The sequence below is a fragment of the Spea bombifrons genome, chromosome 3, assembly GCF_027358695.1.
Source record: "Spea bombifrons isolate aSpeBom1 chromosome 3, aSpeBom1.2.pri, whole genome shotgun sequence".
NCBI lineage: Eukaryota > Metazoa > Chordata > Amphibia > Anura > Pelobatidae > Spea > Spea bombifrons.
The window spans coordinates 90,014,112-90,036,066 of record NC_071089.1 but is presented as its reverse complement, the minus strand read 5'-3'; the positions used below and the strand labels follow the sequence as shown (position 1 = coordinate 90,036,066).

General features: G+C 38.5%; 2 protein-coding genes across 4 annotated transcripts; one reads left to right on the top strand and one right to left on the bottom strand.

The window, feature by feature from the left end:
- The first annotated feature begins 1,559 nt into the window (after positions 1–1,559).
- On the top strand, positions 1,560–7,606 carry LRRIQ4 (leucine rich repeats and IQ motif containing 4). The gene is made up of 5 exons (XM_053460386.1): positions 1,560–2,666; positions 3,117–3,290; positions 4,641–4,779; positions 5,208–5,404; positions 7,376–7,606. Exons 1-5 carry the CDS (start codon positions 1,560–1,562, stop codon positions 7,529–7,531), a joined length of 1,773 nt encoding a protein of 590 aa, XP_053316361.1. The 3' UTR covers positions 7,532–7,606.
- A 1,693-nt stretch (positions 7,607–9,299) lies between these two features.
- On the bottom strand, positions 9,300–20,171 carry LRRC31 (leucine rich repeat containing 31). 3 transcript variants are annotated; one of them, XM_053459602.1, is made up of 10 exons: positions 19,843–20,171; positions 18,050–18,292; positions 16,787–16,927; positions 14,601–14,768; positions 13,637–13,804; positions 13,247–13,366; positions 12,137–12,304; positions 11,469–11,636; positions 11,044–11,211; positions 9,300–9,688 (listed from the first exon to the last, which is right to left on the bottom strand). In XM_053459602.1, exons 1-10 carry the CDS (start codon positions 19,895–19,897, stop codon positions 9,372–9,374), a joined length of 1,716 nt encoding a protein of 571 aa, XP_053315577.1. In that variant the 5' UTR covers positions 19,898–20,171; the 3' UTR covers positions 9,300–9,371. The 3 variants fall into 3 exon arrangements, with proteins under 3 accessions (XP_053315577.1, XP_053315576.1, XP_053315575.1); XM_053459601.1 differs by having other exon boundaries at positions 9,301–9,688; positions 13,247–13,414; positions 16,787–16,924; positions 19,843–20,170; XM_053459600.1 differs by having other exon boundaries at positions 9,303–9,688; positions 13,247–13,414; positions 19,843–20,169.
- Positions 20,172–21,955: the final 1,784 nt, after the last annotated feature.

Genomic DNA, 21,955 nt, shown 5'->3' with positions numbered 1-21,955 from the left:
CATATAGAAATAAGTGGATATAGACATGGGGCAGCTGGATTCTAAGAAACATGTATTAAGAGAGACATACATTTGCAGATACATGTAGGTATTCGTGGATTGAATTATTTATATATTATATGCACAGACTATGAGCCACCATACATATTAGTATATAAGTATTCGGGACACGTAAAAACCGCATCAATGTGTACAGAACACAATGACTGCAGTCATATACATGGCGGTATACGTTAATACCCCCTATGTGTGATAGTAATCACGGGGCTGTTACCTGCTACTCTCCCGGTACAGCCCGTCCGTCGCTGTAAATACACAGAGGCTGCCTGTTGCTCCGTGCGTGTTGTTGGCGCCCGGTTGCCATGGTGACCAATCTCCTGGAAGTAATACCCTTCACACGGGGCCCGGCTGATCCCTGTGTAACCTCTACCCACCGGGTCCGAAACTTCGGGGGGCCTGACAAATTCGGACACACACAGGTAAACCGAGAGCGACCAATGAGTGTGGGTCCACGGGCTAAGACGGGTGTGTGTCACGCAGAACACACTGTCAGACCTCAGAGGAAGACATGCTGCGCATTTATCACTAGCCGAGCTTGGTGGTGTTATACTTATAGGTCACGGTACCTAAATCTTTGTGTTGTGTATGGAAGGGACTCAGGAGACAATCCTGTAAAATTTGTAGCAAATCAGTATATATATTAATATTTACTGATTTATTTGCTAAAATTTTTACAAAATACATTTCACATTTAAATAATTATTGTGTTAATCTGTCAAAAAGCTGCCATAAGTATAGTGTTGTTATTTCATGTGCAGCAGAATCCATGAAGTCTCCTAATTCTGTATATACATATCATTATGAAGTTTCCTAATTCTGTATATGCATATGTTAATGGCACATATATGCGACACCACGTATGCCCTTCACTCCTGTACATCCCATAAGAAGGGATGTAATCGCATTTATTTAGAGTGCCGTCACTCTATGCAGGTTTGTACCAGTCACATTGTTATATTTAGCATTCCCAGGCTGATAATAATGTCAAAATAAATGTCATGATATATTTATTGGCTATCTTAAATATAGTAGATTTCAAGACTTGGACACAATCTACGTCTCTTCTTCAGGGTTAGTATAAAAGGCAAAGTATGTCTGAAGAATAGACCTATATGGTCATGTCATCGTGCAATCTGTTATACTTCACTTAGCCAGTAAATGTATCAGCCAAATTTGCTATTTTTCTTTCTCCCGTGGCAGCTATAAAATAAGGATTGGAAGAAACAGAAAAGGAAAGAAGCCATGGTGGGTATTCAAAAATTTTCGGAGCATGGGCCCTCATCCTCCCGGCGCAACGGCTGGACAGCGTTGTTATCAAAAAATACTTTAATTTTTAAGACTATGCCTTGATGGACATAGTGACTTTTTTAGTTGTAGTTGCAGCTCCCAAAGCCATTGTGATTGCTTTCATCAAATAAAAATAATAATGACATTCTAAAAAAAACTTGTTGCTTTTATTTTTTTGTAGATTCTTCCATAGTTTACATCTGAATGCAGGTATGCCTGAGTTCAGTCAAAACACGACTGGCAAGATGCTGAGCGTTCGATTTTCAAATGCCGTCACATCAGTTTCGTTGGGTACTAATGAGCAATTCTTGGAGATGGTTCAAGTCAAACAAGAGTCCGAGCCAGAGGAGGAGTTACCACGGCAGCTGCGGCATCATGTATTTTTTATGGATTTCGCAGGAAAAAAGCATACTGAAATCCCTGCTCCTGTTTTAGACCTTGAAGAGCTAGAGGAACTTCATTTGGAGAAAAACCAAATCGAAGTGATTCCAAAGGAGATTAGCCACCTTCGGAATGTGAAAGTCCTCTACCTGAATAATAATAATATCAAACATGTCTGTGAGGAGCTTGCAGACCTACAAAGTCTACATAGCCTAGATCTTAGCAACAATCCACTGTCTTCCAGCACATTGGAAATAATAAGCAAAGTACATCAGCTCCGTGAACTTAGACTCTACAGTATAAATCTTGAAGTGTTCCCAGTCGAATTATGCAAAAACCTTTACCACCTGCAACTACTTGGCCTATCCAGCAACCATTTAAAGTTCCTTCCACCAGAAATAGTTAACCTAATAAACCTAAAGGAAATTTACCTGCAGAACAACAAATTTGAGGAATTTCCTTTGCAGATCTGTTCACTTTCTAGTCTTGAAGTGATTGACCTTGAACAAAATAAACTCAAATCAATACCTGTTCAAGTCAGATCCTTGTCAAAGCTTCGCAAACTTTTTGTTGGCTTTAACAACATTTCATTCATTCCAAAATCCCTGTACCACTGTACAAGGATGACTGTGTTTGACACATCTTATAACAAACTCCAAAAGCTTCCTCATAAACTCACTGGTCTAAATGAATTAAATGAACTGGCACTGTCAGACAATGAACTTCGCGTATTTCCATCCCCACTATGCCAAATGCAGTCCCTTTGTGTTCTGTACATGAAAAACACTGGCCTAAAAAACCTACCGCCAGCATTTGGCAAACTGACTTTCATTAGAATTCTGGATCTTAGTCAGAATTATTTCACAGATTTTCCTGATGTAATCTGTGGCCTGAATGATCTCCAAATATTATCTCTGGATGACAATTTAATACGTATGGTAAGTATAAATGTGTTTTCTAGTTTTGTAAATATACAAATACACATTTTATTTGCATACGCAGGTTTCTTGACTCCTGTAGCACCATATCAGTTATGAGTGTGACATCATTTTATTGTATGGATAAAGTTTAAATTATAATTTAAGAGTTTACATTAAAATATACCACAAATTTGCTTAGATTTTAAGAATGAGTAAGACCTATTTTGAAATTAACCTGATTTTTCTTGGAAATTAGTAAAATCCTTTAGAAGGTTTGGAACAAGCAGAAGACATGGCTCCTTCACTCTGAGACCTTGACCTAAAGAGAGATAATCAATGTACAGTAGGTAGATAGATAGTATTATCTTAAAATACAATCAATAAAAGATTCACAGAGTGGATGTACCATGCACCGCGCGTACAAGGGTATGCTCTAAATCATAATATGCACCATTTTACTTGCTTCAGATTACCCCGGAAGTGAAGTTACTCTCCAAACTTACTCACTTGGGACTCAGTGGAAACAGATTTAGTTCCTTCCCAGAGGAAATTTGCCTCATTGAGTCATTAGAAAGACTGTATATTGGACAAGATCAAGGGATCAGACTTTCAAACTTACCAGAAAGTATTTCTAAGTTAAAGGTAAGGGGGAATAGTAAAAATATTTGTATTTGTGTGAAGTATGCCAACCCTACAACATCTGTTTAGTTTTTTTGTTAATTGTCAGTAAGTAGATTCATATGGAACTTGGTCCACTGTGGCTTATAGACTGTAAAATTCTCTAAATCCCTATAGATGCAAAAAAACATTATCTGCAAAATTAATTGTTCCTGTAGGCAGTTCTAATGCCACTGAGCTGTCTATTACTTTGAAGACTGCAGTAATCTCGGGTAGCAGGCTGCTTATGGATAGCCCAGTCTCCCGTCAGTCAGCCTGAAACAGTATCATCAGCTCCTCGATATTAGAAACAATATACAGTAACAAGTTACTCTGCAGTCAGCCCAATATGCATCCCTTAAACTAACACAACCTGCATGGAAGGGTAAAAAAGTATCCCAAAATTATCTCACGCCTGGCCCCAAAAGCCATTCTGTATTTTACTATATAGATTTGTATCCATCTTACTCAACAACATTACAAAGTGCTTTATTGGGGGTCTACTAACAGGCTTTGAATTCAAGCAAGACTTTTCACATAGACTGTATGGATGGGGCAGCAACGTATGCTGTCAGCCAAGTGCAGCAGACCCCTGTGCTGGGTGATCAGGCCTGTCACAGCTCAATGAGCCGGTTACAAAGGAGATCTCTGATGTCCCCAACCAGCCCACTACTATAAAAGGTGCTGCAACAGTTTGAACCGAAGAGCCGGGATATCATATCCTGACACTTGATAATGAGGACGTGGCTTTGCTTTCCGCCGGGGGGTATAGCGGGGGCCGTAATGCATGGCACTTGCCTCACCACACCCCTCGCAAGAAATAATAGGGTGCCAGGAGAAGATAGGCAGCACTGCATAAGTGTGTGTATCAGCATATGGTGTTAGAGTGTGTTACTCTAAGGTGTGAAGAAAAAAAGCAGGCTCCTAATTTTTTTTGTCGACCCCCTGCACTAGATGGTTGACTAGGAAATAACTGAATCTGACTAATGATTTTTATTTAGAGTGCATAATTTTTATAACCATGTCCGAAAATAACATGTAAAAAATATATGTTGTGCAATGTTCCCAAAAAGGTTAAAGGAAATATTCTGGCCTGTGCAAATGATAAGGTCATGTAAGGTACCATAGCATATTGTTAAAATAATCCATGTAGACCTATAGTTGGTATGATTGAGCAAAATTTTCACCATGAGGTAAATTGATAATTTAATGAAGAAGGCCTAGTCAGTATGATGTTCCAGAAAGAAGACAACAAGTGGTGTTGCTGTGTAAAGCTGGGTTAGACGTGGTATTTTAACTACTACTTTATGCAGTGTTATCATTTTGTCCCATTAGAATTTGAAGGAGTTGTACATTGAAAACAACAATTTGGAATTTCTTCCATCAACTTTTAACCAACTGCAAAATCTAGAAGTTTTGGATTGTCACAACAACCTTTTAAAACGCCTACCAGATGAGATCTGCCAGCTTCAAGGTAACTTCAATATCATACACTGTACTGTGGGATTTATTTTGAGATAATATCGAGCAAGAGCACCAGATGCACAGCTATAGACATTTTTTTCAAAATAATTGTTGATTTTGCAGAAACTATTTCTATAAAAGTAAAACATTTGGAGATGGAAAACTTGTTGCATTTTTAGAAACCCCATATTCAATCCATTTAGTATACAACACACCAGTAACTTAAGGCAAGTTGTCTTTGTCTCTTGAAGTAGATGTCAAGTGATCGTAGTACCATTGGACGGCAGGTGTACAGTATTTTTACCTTAGACAGCAGATCTAGCCCTTTCTCTCCTGGGCCAAAAGGTTCCAGCACATTCCTGAATAAGTTGCAACTGAAGAAGAGACCTCAGAAGCATCTTATTCTGGGAACACCAACCTCTAAAAGTTTTCTTCCAGGTTTAAAGAAATTGTCTCTTCAGAACAATCAACTTTCTAGTCTTCCAGAAAACTTGGACCTGTTGCAGAAGTTGGAGGTGATTTTGCTTGATGGAAATGCCTTGGTAGACCCACCCATTGAGGTGTACAACCTCGGAAAATCCTATGTCTGGGAATACTTAAAGGAAAAGAGGCGTAAAAATGCATTTGCCACAAAGGTATGCACCATAAATGAAATATTTTCCACAACATTATTCACCATAGTCGTAACAACTCTTAATTGGGATATACGGTATTGGCTCGGATGTAGGCCGCCCCCGTATATAGGCCGCACCCTAAAAGTTTGGTGCTTTTTTAAAGAAAAAGTTTTTTTTCTTAAAAAAAAGCACCAAAAAACATCCTGCCACTCTGTCCTCTCCCCCCCGAGATACGCTGCCACTCTGTCCTCCCCCCCTCCCCGAGATACGCTGCCACTCTGTCCTCCCCCCTCCCCGAGATACGCTGCCACTCTGTCCTCCCCCCCTCCCCGAGATATGCTGCCACTCTGTCCTCCCCCCCCTCGAGATACGCTGCCACTCTGTCCTCCCCCCCTCGAGATACGCTGCCACTCTGTCCTCCCCCCTCGAGATACGCTGCCACTCTGTCCCCCCCCCTCGAGATACGCTGCCACTCTGTCCTCCCCGCGATATGCTGCCACTCTGTCCCCCCCCCCCGACTTACCAGAGCAGACTCCCGGGTGTCTTACGGGGCCGGAGGGGGACATCTATGCACATCGTGTATACAACTCCCGGTACCGGCACTCAGCGGAAGTGCCGGCACCGGAAGTTGTATACGCGTATTGCGTAGATGTCTTCCGCCGGCCCTGCAAGACACCCGGGAGTCTGCCCTGGTAAGTCGGGGGGGTTAGAATGCATCGTGCGCACGTTCACCGGCAACGGCGCATCGCCGCTGCCGGTGAACGTCCGTGCGATGCGCTTAGACAACCTCCCGTGCCGGTACTCCCCCCCGTGGGAAGTGCTGGCAGGGGAGGCTGTCTGAGCGTATCAGACAGTAGGATACAGGTCCCTTGCACCGCTGCGGGGGATCTGTATCCTGACCCCGCTTTCTGCCCGGCGCCCGGGACTGCATGTCCCGGGCGTCGGGCGCTAGACCCCGAATATAGGCCGCACCCCCACTTTAAAGACTTAAAGTGGGGGAAAAAAGTGCGGCCTATATTCGGGCCAATACGGTATGATGTCTACACTATCACTATATCAGAAATATATATGCATCCTGAAGTACATTATTGGAAAACTTGCTGGCACTCTATAAGTAGTAGCTATAATATTAGTAATTGTTGGCATCCAATGGCATCCTTTCATTTAGGAAGTGCAGGAAAACTATCTTCTGTTTTCAGCATCACTGCTATTACATATGTAGTAATGTAAATATCACTAATTACTAGACACATCTTGGCAATTTCATCAATTCATATGAATGCCCAACAACAGAAAAAGAGAGGCCCCCAATGAAACAAACAAAAATGCTCTCTCACGCTCTCTGAATGTCTCCCTACCCTCTCCACCAACCACTTATGTGTCCTTTCTCATTTTATGCAGCTTCATTTTACTTTAACAATAAACAGAGATGTTTCTTCTATGTTCAGGTATTGTGTGTAATAAGATTACTTTAAACATCCTGTCCACTTGAATCCATGTCTGTGCCACTCAATCACAACCACCCCATGTTACGTCATGAAGCTCTATTATGTTAGATAATTCAGGGAGACAAGATATCCCACTGACAGTCGAGGACAGGTGGTTTGGGCATAACAGGCAAATGCCTCGTGTGAACATTCCCATAGGGAACAGGGGAGCATGGCAGCTGTCCATGCTGAGTGATCATCAAGGGCTGTTATCAAGGGTTCTAACTGTTATGTAGTAATGAAGCCAGTAGGTCTATACTTCCAATACATTATTCTAATTTATGTCTCTGGATGTTCTCAAATTAGTAATGAACTCTCTCTGAATCATCCCTACATAAGGCAATCTTGTCTTTTAAAAAAAAAAAAAAATAAGTTCATAGTGTCTCTAAGTTTAAGTAAAAAATACCACAATACACGCACATGTCTCTCAGATGTATGGAATGTTTCTGGTATCTGCAGGAAGTAATGATAACAAGTATATAACAATTTTCAATATGTGTTTCAGATCCAAGCATGGTGGCGTGGGCTCTTGGTACGGAAAGGACTGGGGCCATTTGCGTATTTAAGCAATGCTCGACAAAAAGGAAAGAAATCCAAAAAAGATAAGAAAACAAAAGGCAAAGACAAGAAAGGTCAAACAAAAGGGAAGAAGAAAAACTGAGGACAACAAGCTGGCATCTATTTGATAGCAGCTCCTAAGAATTTATAGGCAATAAACTAATGCAACATACATAGACATGAATTGTATACTTTCTGTCACTGTGTGCATCATTTACCAGTTCTACTTCTGATATGATATAACACAAAGCAACAGAGTGAATAAATGGTAATGATACTATCAGTTTGCTTTTCTACTTCTGTGTTAAGCAAAGTTCAAAATCTGTTGTAGCTGGGTAATTGCTCAGTGCTACACTACTATATCATGTGTATCTGTACAAGAAAACAAAGCCCACCTTGGGACTTTGGCTGAGAGCCACCTTGGGCATTTGTTTGAGAGCACTTGTAAGTCTCAGCTAGCCTGTTAGACTACTATGGATGTTTTCTTGCACAGATATACCTGGGTTACGTGTGGTATAATTGAGGAGATATGCAGGAATGAATAAGCTTGTGGAAATCCATGGTCTCCAGCTGCTTCATTGAAACAGTTATGTACCAAGAGGGTCTCAGCCCTAAGGTAGTAAAACCACATGAAGATTGTGACTCTTGTACAAAGAGCCAGCCTGGTTATATCATCTGAATCGCTGATGGAAATAATTGTTGAGTCTGTAAGGATGAATCTTTCTCTATGTAAATTTGGCAAAACGTTTTTCTGTCTCTTTTTGCCAAATGTATAGCCTATATTTTGTTAAAATAAACCCTCTTCACTCTACTACACATCTTACTAGTGAATCTTCAAACAGAGGTGCTTTTTTACCATTGTACCCTGTTGGAAGGACAGAACAAATCCTGGAAACGAGGAGGCTGTGGTTTGTAAAGAACTACTGGGCTGTTTTTGTCTACTATGATCATTAACCAGGCTTCCAGTTATTAAAATAAGCAAACACACTGGGCTCTAGATTAGGGTGAGTCTGGCATTCATCGCCTTTATTGGTGATAATAAGTGTAAATATATAGTTCACTAACCAGTATTCTGTGCGCATTTACCATAATCCATTTGTGAAAGCTGTATTGTAATCAGCCAGAGTAGAAAGTTGTAACACACTGCTAGTTGTGGCACTGCAGGAAGATGGCAGCTCCCATATTCAGCAAATTAAAACCACAGAGGTAATTATATTACATAATAAACAAATACAATAAATATATTGAGATATAAGAATTACAATTCCGGATCATTTGGAATTCACCTTTAAGAAGAAAACATACTGATAAAGGCCCAGGAAACACCCTATTTTTCAAAATGTTATGTATAATTCACAAAATGATGGCAATTTATAAAATCCACAATGTTTAATAAAACGAAAATTGTAGAAACACATTATGAACACATTAAATACAACACATGATGCACTAAACAAATGTAATCAATTTGTTACGTAACAACACTTGCAAAATGGATAACTTGACTCCATGTGATAAAATCTGAAACTGGTGCAAATGAGGCAAAACACATTTCTTTTTGTTTGCAAATTCTTTATGTTTACTGTCAATGAATATTGACAAACCATTAAGGCCACAGTGGTGATTTATTAGACTAAGATAAAAAAAGATACATAAGCTTTCAAGACCTCTTCTTCAGATGGAAACATTTTCTGGTAACAAAAAAAACAATGAAATATTCCATGTTCTCTGGGCTATATCTATTTCTTAGTGTAGCATTATTTTTAAAACAGCTAACTAATGTTTTAAATTATCTCTGGCCTAACAATGCTATTGTCCAATTGCATTTTTTAACTAATTCATGAAATAATTTGATGATAATAAATTCTAGCTATATATACATAGACTTTACTTTGTCTTTAAGAAAGTGTGCTCAACACTTGTGGGTAGACTGGGGACAAAGATCAGTCAAAATTAATATTAATAGTTCTCTCTTTACTAACACGGTCCAGTTGCTGCTGCTCTGCATCTGAAAGCACCCATCTCTGCATTCCCAGGTCTTTGAGTTTAGGCAGTTTTAAGAAGCTTGAAAGCAAATGAATGAACCATGGTCCGCAATGACGACTGGAAGAAGGCCGTAGGCTTATATCTAGTTCAGCAATGTTCTTTAGGTCACCTAAACTTTCAAAAAATAGACCCCATCCTTCATCAGATATTGTATCATTGTACGCAAGATCCAGTAGCTGTAAATCCTGCAGGTGTCCATCCTGTACCGCTGATGCTGAAAAACATTGTAAGCACGTGAGGAGCAGGTACCCTACAGCTAGCATACATTATATATATTAAATACATTAAATACATTATATATTAAATACATTAAATATATATTTATATGTGATAAAATCTGAAACTGGTGCAAATGAGGCAAAACACATTTCTTTTTGTTTGCAAATTCTTTATGCTGTGCATGTTTAATATTGATATATATATATATATACAGGGCAACCGTTCCAGGCGGCACTTTTGAAGAGGCGGCACTTTTGAAGAGGCGGCACTTTGCTTTTTTTTTTTAAAAGCCGAGAAGAGAGTGCGCCGAGTGGTTTTATCTTACCAAGTTGTCAGTACCCGCTCGGCGCCCCTCACTCTCTCCTCTGCAAGCCCTCTAACTCGGTCTCGGTGCCGGCTTGTAATGTTGAGCGCCGGAAGATGATGTCATTTCCGGCGCTCGGCATTACAAGCTGGCACCGAGACTGAGCAGGGAGACTCACCGCAGCACTGCTGAAAGGTAATTACGGGGCGGATAGATAATGGGGGGGGCATTTTAAACTTCGCCCCAGGCGGCATTTTGTCTTATATATATATATATACTGTATATACTGTATATATGTAGCATTCCCCAATTCTGTAGTAACTGGGCACCTGGAATTCCCTTACCCCAAATATATCCCATTTCTGACAGTAACAACCTCAGTGTACGTGTTTGTGTCACATGAGAAGTATTCTCAATTAAAATTATGATTGACGATTATGAAAATTGTACTTGATTAAAGAAATAATTTGGGAATTTCTAAGTATCGTAAATATTCTTGAATACGGCTTGAAACATAACAATAAGTCTGATAATACAACTATTGCAGAATATTTTTTATAAACTTTGTATATCAGTTAAATGTCTTTGCAATTCAATGTTTTGTTTTGTTTTAAACTGCAGGTAGTACTTTCTACAATGTCCATAGTTAGGATTTTTCTAGCAACGTATTAAAATTTTTTAAGTTAGTATTGACATTTTATTTAAAAAGTTGGCACTAAACATATATGTTTAATAACAAATCATTTTTTAATTTTCCAACTCATTAATTCATTTTAGATAAAATATCCACTTAAAAGACAACTTATTGTAGATTTAATACGCCAACCCTTTGCCTCTAGAGGGTAATGAAAAATACACATTACAGGTTTGGCTTCACTCTCTGCTCTGTAGGATTATACATTATAAATACATGTTCTCTTTTCAATATAGTAAGCCTATGCCTTAGCTAAAATATAGTTTTGTCACCAACGAAAGATACAATTGGAAGAGAATGTCTTGCTATTTTTCTGTAAACAATGGCAAGCCTTCATGGTTATAACACTTACCCAACACTGCCATGTCTTGAGTCACCAGGTTACAGGAACTCAGCATCAGACTGTGGAGGGCAGCTGTGTTTTTTAGGGTTTTTGAAAATAGTTTTAGGTTTCCTCCGACACACTTGTTCCATGATAGATCCAGAATTTCCAGGTCCAAGAGATAGTTGGATGCTTCAGCTGAACATATAAAATGTAGTTAGTCTGACTTGTTAGTCTGGCCAACAGGTTATCATTCCAGTGATACATAATTTTGTTTCAATGATTCCTAAAACAAAAAAAAGCTGGCGTGTCGATCCCTTTAATATGGCAGAGCATGGTTTAATGTTGCACTATAGGGTCCAGCTTTAATAGGACAAGAAGAAGAGCAAGGGACATGTTCTATAACTATTTGCAATTACTTTGGGGATGTTGTAGAAATAAAAACAAGAGCGTACCTAGTGCTACAATGGATTCTGTCCTTAAGGCACAGTTGCTGGCGATCACGGATTTGAGCTTTGGCAAAAATCTCAGTCTACTGAAAAGATGTTCAGGGGACTGGCCAACAGATTTATTTGATGATATATTCAGCACTTGGAGATTTGATAGCAAAGGAATGACCTGGGCTTTTAAAACAAAAACAAAGCATTTTAGAAGAATATACAGTATCAATGGTGGAGCAATATATGGTGATTTGACATATGACCGGACTTTTGATAAAGAATGTCAACCGAAGCTTTTCCATACTCTGTGAGTCTTGCAACAATTATTGTTTATTGCCAAATAACATGAAATAGTTCAGAAATACACTGTAGATGTTAATTTTGTAAATGAATATTGTAGCGGGAAACTTCATAGGCGTACAAAAGCCCTTTTATCACTCCTATCATGCCTGGGTTCCAACAGCACATTGATCGTTAGAAAACCACTTTCCAATTATGTTACTGCAGCTAGAAAGTCTCTTGTTTTCCCATGAAAACAGCTAAGTGACCCCAATCTTTTGAAATGTAGTGTGCATGTGTATATATGTATATATATATTTATATATATATGTATAGTGACTTATTTTTCAGAGAGCTAGTACTCGACATTATAATGTAAAAAATAAAAAGTCAAAAGGTATTACTAAGAGCTGCGATGTCATCTGCTGAAAGGCAACACTTGTGAATATCTAAGAGTTCTAGTTGCTTGAATGACGTAAGACGAGCCGCCGCTTCTCGAAATCCTCCTCCAGCTTCCTTATTCCCAGACAGATCAAGCTGTCGTAAACATGGCCAGTGCTCAAACGCAGAACCTAGGAAAGGTGACGTTACTCGGTGCTAGGTGGGAACATGTGATATGGTCTGTATCAATAAGCAAGCTTGAGTCATTTTTATTTATTAAATACTGTAAACATATGAAATACACATTTATTTATTTCAATCAAAGACATATATGACACAAGGTAAAAATCTGGTTCCAGCATTTATTGCGCTCTTTAGTATGTGCAAAAAAAACTGGTATTTTAACTAAAAGAATAAGCCCGCGCCCTTACATTTTTACAGTAAAATCCTTTGCGATATGATGAGAACAACGAGATCTCACCCATGTAATACACAAAACTGGTTTATCCTGTCTGTCCAAACCTGATACTTTTCCGTTAATCAGGTGAAAGAAAAATAACCGCTCAAGGCGTGAGACATGATTGTTTGTCACCAAATTGTGCAGCCAGTGCTCATTAGCATCATCAACCCTGTCTAATGTTAGATTTTGTGTACTTACCACTTGATTCCTAAACATCATGCAAGCTGAGAGTTACATGAACAGTGAATCCTCTACTAAGGCCTGCAGAACGCAAGCAGGGAGAAAGAAACAAGCGTCATACCTGGCCTGTATTTACCTATTTTTCATTGCCCTTTTGGAAGAATCATACCTAACCTTCTCTGCACTGTCTACTGTATGAGAAAACTATAGATATCTCCCTTGCTATTGTGTGACATATTTGCTTCTTTTAAAGGCTTTGCGGAAATGGCCATTATGATGAACCCGTGCACTGGTATGCCCTATGCCTAGGATAATGAAGGTATAGATAGATAGATAGATAGATAGATAGATAGATAGATAGATAGACAGACTGTATATATATATAAGACAGTAAAGTAAAACTTAGATTTATGTATTTTAGGAAACACACTCACACCACTGGATTCCTTTACAATTACTTTCACAACACTATTAATCCCTCATGATTACTCACTTAAATTCTTGATGCCGTCCTGCTTTAAGCCAGCAGCATGAAGCTTTAATTCCCTCAGATAAGAGCAGAGCATCAGTTCCTCAGTGATTTTCATGATAACAGCCCCAATTTCTTTGTTTGCTGAAAGATCCAAAGACTCCAGTTTCGGCATCTTACTTAGAGCCTGTGCTAGAAGCCAAAAATAATTAGTGTTAAACTAGAAAGTAGTGTTCTACATAGAAGCCTAGGTGGTTTAAAATGTTTGATGGCTCTTTAATCCTGTACCATTTTATGACAACTATGCTTCATTTAACATGATTTAGTAATTTCTCTAGTTTATTTAGTTATATATACTGTACATATTCACCAGAGCACATGTGAAGGCCAGAAGAATAGTAGGAGGCATCTTACCTAGGGCGTCAATGTCTTGTGACTTGAGGTTACATTCTGTTAAATTAAGGCTCTTTATGTTACATTGGCTGGAGAAGTGTTGGGTGACGCTGGTCAGATTTCCACCTAGGTGAGTGTTCCACGACAAATCAAGTCCTTCTAAATGAGGAACCAATTTGAGAGCTTCTCCTAACAAAAAAAGGATCATCAAAAGTGTCAGCTATACATAAACGTTACAAAAGTACAGTGTATGTGGCTATACCGCATATTCACCCTGAGCAGTTATATGCCCTTAACACATGGCTCTGTATTGTTTAACTGGATCCTGGCAGCTTTCCTATATGTGAATTATCCACCCATTGTAAATAGGCAAGTGAAAACTATTTTGCATAACTCGGTCTTCTGTTTATTTTTAGGGAGGTGATTGGTACATTGAAATTCCTACAGCATTATTTTTTTTGTCTTTCATGACATAAACATAGACAAATGTAACAGAATAAACTTTTTTTTTTCTTAAGTAAGGGGTCATTGTGCTATCTGAGTAATGCATCGATCAGTAAAGCCTTATTGAGTGGACTCACTGGGGTTATACATTCCCGACTAATAAGCAAAACCCTGCTGCATCCTAAACTTTAGGAGATTTAACATACCATGCGTTCTTGAGTCATTCAACATGTCCCACATGTCCCTATAAATATTTGTTCTTTGATAAAAAACAACAAATTAATCTAGCTTTGTTCTCTGCGTTCCATGCGCTAAGTTTCTTTCACTAACAGCAGGGGTCTTTGGTGCCAGACATTTTTTACTAAAGAAATAATCATCACAGTGATAAAACATTAATCTGCTAATGTTAATATAGGTCTTATGGGGGCCTGATAAGCCAATGAGGACCTTAGACAACTTCATATATGTTAAAATTAATAACACAAGAAGCAGATGCTTTACCATCATTTATGAACCTTTTTCAATAAAGCCTCCACTTTACCTAAAGCGACAAAGTCATTGACCGTGAGACTGCAGTTACTTAGAGCCAGTATTTTAAGATTGCTAATATGACTGAATTGTGAGGTCAGCAAATGCACAGATCCACCGATCAGATCATTCCATGAAATGTCGAGCTCTTCCACATCTGATAGACAACACAGAAGTACGCCTACAAAAACAAGACACAATTAGCACTCAAGAAAGCATATTACACAAGGAGTTCATTCACTAAAATGAGATTTGGCATGAGAGTTGCGGTTTTAACTGCTTGACTTCACTATTCATTATGAAGGACCGACATTAGCTAGTTCCTCTGGCAAGAAAGGCTGATCTGGCCTTCTATAATGCATAGTTCAATGGATGAGAAGATGGATGGATTTACCATGTATTATACATGGCCAACCAAGCTCTTCGGCTCTATTGTATAGAGAAGTCAAGAAACTGAAGCACAACTCTCCTGCAAACACTCCGATCAACCCTCCCTTTAGTGAATTTAGTGATGCTGCCTGTTGGTAAAAGGGCCAGATTCAAAATGTAGCAAAAATCCAACAGGTATGGCAGGTTGGAATAAGCTGCTAAATTTGCCAGATTTTATTGTTATTACTTGTCACAAACTCAAATTTCTGTCACTTTGGCAGACATATGGGCTTGTGATACTAATTATTAAAAAAATATTCTTATTTTTTATATTTCATATTCCGTAGAGCTGTACAATGGGTACACAGGACATAACAGCTAGTATATAACATAACATTGTTACATATGGACCAGCTACACTAGCATAAGTATTGTGGGAGAGGGACTAAGAAAGGTGAGCTTAATGAATATGGGAGGGGGGTGTTATTGTGTAAGTTCCTAGGCATCCTTAAAACTATGGGTTTTGAGGGATTTTTTGAAGGACCGAAAGCAGGGGGAAAGATGGATGGGCCGGGAGGGAATTTTAATGGATAGGGGCAGCCCTTGAGAAATGCTGTAGCGTGCATGAGAGCTAGAAATCAGAAGTGGACAGACAGAGATCATTGGATGTGACCGGTTAGGAGCGTATTTTGAGATGAGTGAGGAGATGTAGGGTGGGGAACCGCTGTGAAGGGCTTTAAAAGTAAGAGTCAGGATTTTGAAATGAATCCTGAAACGAATCCTGAAACGAACAGGCAGCCAGTGAAGAGACTGACAGAGGGGAGAGGTGTTAATAAAACGATTGGAGAGGAAGATAAGTCTAGCAGCAGCGTTCTTGCTGGATTGTGGAGGGGCGAGATGGGTATGAGGGAGCCCAGCAAAAACAGTTACAATAGCCAAGGTGCGAGATAATGAGAAAATGGACAAGAGCCTTATTGACATCTTGTGTTAGGAAGGGACGAACAGAGACGATTTTAAGATGGAGATAGTTTTTTTGAGACATACTGAATGCGTGGGGTGAAAGAGAAGCCAAGGTGACACCAAGGCAGTGAGCAGTAAGGCACAGGGAGATGATTGCACCATTAACATTGAGGGAGACTGATGAGGGAATCTTAACATTGGAGGGAGGGAATATGAGGAGTTTGGTTATGGAGAGACTGAGGTTTAAGAAACATGCCGACATCCATTTAGAGACAGATGCCAGGCAGTTAGTTACACGATCTAAGACAGAGGGAGGGAGATCAGAAGAGGATAGGTAAATCTGAGTGTCATCAGCATACAGCTAGTATTGAAAGCCATAAATATACTTTATTTCCCCCATAGATCTACCTCACAGACAGACCAGTTAATATTTAAATTCCGTTGTTGCTTAGGGGGATTCAGAGTTAATTGGCTCGCTCCTTAGAAAAATAAAAACGTAGAATTTGATGGCAAATAAGAACCAACTGGTTTTTCCATTAGTAGAGACTCAAACCTTAGGCTATGGTCTCAGATTAGAGTCAGAGTAGCCATATGCCTATCCAATGCATGACTGTATTAGCCTCTCTCATTTCTGCTGGCAGGCTGTTCCATGTATTTACCACATTGTCAGTAAAAAAGGCACTGATGCCCTGAAGATCCATGGCTTTTTGACATTACATTTTCTTTATGTAGTGCAAAGTAAGGTGCTGAACATAGACATTTTTAACAGTATTAGACTAATCAGTCCTGACACCTTCATGTGACATCTAGTGACAATTGCAGAAAGTAGTATCTTAAATATCATTTTCAATAATTTGACATTTGACCTACTGAGTTCTTTCATGTCAGCAGCTGTCAGTTCACAGTTGTTTAGAGTGATATAATTTCTCTCTGCTCGTTTTCCAAATTTCTGCATCAACTGCTCCACTTTCCACCAAGCAGACTCCTCCGATTCAAATTCTGTTTTTTCTGCTAAATAAATTAACAATGTAGCACTTTGTAAAACCACATAACACTAAATAACATTTTAACATAATATATAAGCAAGTCACGCAGCCAACATTTTATTGCATGATTCTGTGAAATGTGTTCTTGTAGTCAGTGGCCGACCCAAAAGAGTTAGTAGTGTCATGAAAATGAGGGTGCAATATGTAATACTATTGGTTTTAAAAATAATGCTAATTACCGTATATTTAATATAACCAAACCATCAAAAAATATTTTAAACCTTTGTGATACTTAAATACAGAGGTGGGGATATCATACAATGAGATTAAACCGTTCTCTAGAAGTCTCATTGATGTAATTGATGTGGGATGTGTTCCTCATTAATTTATATCACTATAATGTATCTTTTTTTTAAACAAACTTTTCATTACTCATTTTGAAAACGGGCCTTCTTTTTTCTTTAGAGCCCTTTAAAACCTTGAGTGGTCCCTGCTTACCTAGACATGGGCATATTATCGAGTACTTGGCCTCGGTGCTGGTCCTTGGGTTTTTAGCTCTTAAGGTTGACTGATGAGTCAGAAGTTATGAGATCACATTTCCATAGGAAGAGGGGTCATATTAGAGTAACAAGATGGCTACTTCAGCCATTAAACTCAGTGAAGCCCCATAAGGCACTTTTTTTGATAAGAACCTCCAGTTTAAGGGGGCATTTAGTCATCATAAATTACATATATTAAATAATTCTGTATTATCACGTATGAAAAGTTGCTTTGTTACCATAGCAACAATGGATACCAGCAGGATACTCTTCAAATATAATAAGGCTTGGGGGAAGCTTTCCTGTGAGCCTGTTTATATCTATTAGTAGGGGTACAGACACTAACACTTGATGCTGGGCATTGGGGTATTACATTATATCAGCCATTCTCCAAGAGCGGAGTGCACAGGACTCTAAGTAGGAAGCATTAGAAGTCTATCCACTAGACTATGGCAGGCTCCTGGGGGCTCAAGGGGCAACTGCTGCAGGATCCTAAGGTGACCCTGGGGTGAAGGCAATTGGTCCCTTTTACATTAGTTACATAAGTATGACTGTGCCTTAAACTGCCTCACATTGATTAGTCTGTGAATTTAACAAAGTACATATACCAGTAGAAGAGTTTCCATCAACATTGTCTGGGGTGGGATCTGTAGCTTGTGCTCCATCAGTTTCCTGGGGTGCATTTTCCTTCTCAGGCTTTGCCACATTTCTCTCAAATCCTCTGAAAAACCTGTTTACTTGGAAAAAATCACTCTTTCCCTTGTTGGACTTTTTTCTTTGTATCTGGTTAAAAATCAGATCAAAAGGAGACTTTTTCTGAACATCACGGTCCTTTTCTGATTCTTGTCCATCTTAAATGAGAAAAATATTAGGTTAAGATTTTTTCCTGTAAAAACAATACAAAACGATAATAAACACTGCGTTTCACAAGCAAAATAGTTATGCAGATTTTATTTCCACAGTGATAAATTCACTACTTTTTTATTTTAATGTTAAAAAGTAAACCCCCTTTCCACCAGTCTCCCATGTTAAAGAAGGACAGCTTCTTCCAGGGATTACTATTCAGGCTAGGGGTATAGGGGGTACACAAGTGTGGGACTGAGGCAGAGGGGCTCCCGAGTATTAACTCTACCATACTGATTGGTACTGTGAGGTGTAGACACTGAAAACCTGAAAAGCCTGAGTTTTGAGGCCTGGAGAGAATGAGAATACATTTTTCTTACACTTGGAAAATGAAACATGAAATAGTAGTAGTAGAAAATATCTTTTCAGTGGGCATTTTGGATGTACATATTCAGGAATCTTTTACCTATATTCCAAAATTCCCGATCCTGTAATGGTCGGATTCCCCACTACTTACTTTAAACAATAAGAACCCACAAATTCAGAGAAGCATACAACTTAATACAATCAACCTACATTCTTAAAAAGCCCTCTTTACTTTAAGATCTCCAGGCCACTCAGTTCTCCACTTCACTACAATTAAATCATCCTCGCCCAAGCAGTCCTTCCATCTCATTCCCCTTAACCTCCTAATAGACGGTAAGCTTCTCTACCACTGTGTCCCAATGCATAGTAATCTTATTGTCAAATTGTATATTGGCAATTTTGATACTGTTGTTAATTTTCGCTGTTCCCCAACTGTAACAACGCGACAGCATCTGCTAGTGCTCTATAACTTAGTGTTATAATGATGTATATGTTCTCTAGGGTTAAATCTTACCCGTTTTGGAACTATCCCAGCTACAGTAAAAATGGTTGCATCACCACACATTAAGAAAGGAAATTATAAATATCCTCTAGATTGTAAGCTTGTGTGAGCAGGGCCAATCTGTTGTTTCTGTATGTCTAACGTTATGTTACATACTACTTGTCATGTCCTGTCTACCCGCTGAATATATAAAACAATAAATAATAATAATAATAATACCATAATAATAAAACAAAATGTAAAACAGTTACTACATCTGCAGGAAAAGACTGTTTCAGACCTGGAATATTTGCAGGTTTAAGTAGGATAGTAGTTCATTGTGGACAGGTAATAGTCATACAGCATGTATTGATCACAAAACATATGCTATGTTCTTAAGCTGACAGTGAATACACATTCCGACTGATGTCCCTGTTAAATTGTACAAACATATCCATACAGTACACCCAGTACCTAGTTCTCTGTACCTTGTGTATTCAAGATTAATCCAGGGTGGTGACGGTGGTTTTGATGAATATAAAACTAAACTACTAAAATCCCCTATTACTTGGATATATTAAAAATAAAAACATGTATCTAAAAAATACATATATACAAAACCTAGCCTCAGAGTTTTCATTTTCCTCTTGGCTTGAGCTGTACATGATTGTAAAAAGGAAACAAAGAAATATCCAGACAACAGCAACACACCTTTGGTCTCCATTTGGATTGCTTTAGATTCTGCTGGTTTAGTCCCAAAAACCATTTTTGTAATGAATCCAACCCCTTCAAATTCAAGATTCCTCAAACAGGTGTAGCTTCATAGGTGCCATCTGCATAAGCAATCCATAAATCCTACGTATACCGATTGTATGTACTCCATACTGTTAAGATTTGAGATTAGGAGTTAAAAATATCCAGTTCCGAACACGATCTTGCAGTCAAACCAGCTCCTCTAGTATGAGATAGCATTCCTACAGACCTGTATGAGACGAATGCTCAGCGTACGCAGGTAAATAACAACCCAGGAAGTAGGCAGTGGACTTTGGCTTGGAACGTCTTAAGGTTTTGGTTAGAAAGAAGAATACATTTAATACTTGAGCGGGTGAGTCAGACAGTAGCTCAGGTTACAAAATAAAAAAGAATCTCTACTGTGATGTCGTGATAAGCATGGGTATTTTAAGAATGCTTTTTAATTTCTTTCAGACTCTTTTTTCCGGTTATTTTATTGTAGGATATTTTGATGTCCAACCGCTTTAGCTTTAGGGATTTGCAAGGGCTCACTGTAGAAACAACCACTTAATATGCCAAGACACCTTACTAAAAATCATGTTAATCTGAGTTTTCCCTCACTAAGCATACAATATTTTTATTATTTCCATCTTAGTGAAGATCAGATGTAATACCTAACACAGCTGCTAAAAGCAACTACTAAATCACTTGGTCCTATATCAGAAAGCCATACTTTGAAACTTGATGTGTTATTCTAAACCTGCAGGACACAAGACCCAGGAAGGTTCTGTTCATTCACCGGCCTGGCCTTTCAGCTGGAAAGCAAAATCATTTTTATACCGCCATTCTGATGGCTAGTATTGACTTTATTATTCACAGAATGGCACAGGTCATATATACACCATTGCCTACAAACTTTGATCCTGATTAAAGTCAATTGGGCTAGAATGAAATGTCTTATACTCTTTTTCTTCATTCAGTTTGCTAATCTTTATACCCTGGGAACAGTTACTTTATTCTATTATCCATTAAAATCAGTATCAATGTGCTCGAAAGTGGCCTGTAGGACTGTAACAATGTTCGGCTACAATACCTGTGATATCTGGAGGAGGTAGCTCCAAAAATATTGGTCCCCATGTAAAGTCCTACGACAGCATATTCCGTAATATGCAAGTACTCAGGACATCAGTAGTATCTAGGAAGTATCAAAAATTCTTCTTAGTATCTAAGACCACCACAACACCAGGAACTCACAAACCCTGGACCCAATTATTGGCCATATTCTTTTAACAAATAACAAAAGCGGCAGCAGCAAACCAAATATTCAGAAGAATACATATTTGAACATTAGGTATTAGGTATTACGTCAGTTGAAGACCACCTAACTTAGTAGGTAATAGTAGTGGAATAGCTCAAAAGCATAAATAAGGGAGGTTAAAATATGCATTGGATAAGATGAGGCCAAGGACAGACTACTGGGGCCAAATGCCATGTATCTACAATTAAATCCTATATTTCAAAATAAATGGAAAGGAAGTCAACAAATCACATGGTCTCACACTTGAAATCAGAGACTTCAAAAGCTACCCAATTAAAAATTCGACATTTCATGAGAATTCTTAGCTAGCTCATCAAAACCACAAATAAATTATGCAAAAAAAAAACCTGTAAATTTTTGACTAACATTTCTACTTCATTAACTATGAGAGAATATAATTTAACTTATTAATTCCTAAGTAAACAAGTTGTTCACTCTATACATTTATAGGCACAATCCTATTATAACACAGTTGTTAAATAATTAACCTGCTTTACAGTTATTGCTCAAACGTAAAAGATTAACATGGATTTTCGTACTTTGCCTCGTTGTGACTCTTTAATATGAAGCGCGCATTGTGAGGTATTAAAACCATTAGAAAGATTAGTTCAGCAACATGGTCTAACGGTGAGGAATGGACAACATAATCCTTTAGCTGTTATAATTCTGCACAGATTGTTTAATCTCAGCACTATCTACCATTGGAGAATGTAGATACATTAAATAACATACAAATAATTCACATAAGAAACAAGCATAAAGGGCAAATATCCG

Excerpts from the sequence above, each read along its gene's own strand:
- LRRIQ4 (XM_053460386.1), top strand. The coding sequence starts at position 1,560 with ATGCCTGAGTTCAGTCAAAACACGACTGGCAAGATGCTGAGCGTTCGA. Across the intron at positions 2,667-3,116 it reads ATGACAATTTAATACGTATG|ATTACCCCGGAAGTGAAGTT; the intron begins GTAAGTATAAAT and ends TACTTGCTTCAG. Across the intron at positions 4,780-5,207 it reads TGAGATCTGCCAGCTTCAAG|GTTTAAAGAAATTGTCTCTT; the intron begins GTAACTTCAATA and ends GTTTTCTTCCAG.
- LRRC31 (XM_053459600.1), bottom strand. The coding sequence starts at position 19,897 with ATGGTTTTTGGGACTAAACCAGCAGAATCTAAAGCAATCCAAATGGAG. Across the intron at positions 18,293-19,842 it reads AATCCAAATGGAGACCAAAG|ATGGACAAGAATCAGAAAAG; the intron begins GTGTGTTGCTGT and ends TTCTCATTTAAG. Across the intron at positions 12,305-13,246 it reads GGACGGCATCAAGAATTTAA|GTTCTGCGTTTGAGCACTGG; the intron begins GTGAGTAATCAT and ends CACCTTTCCTAG.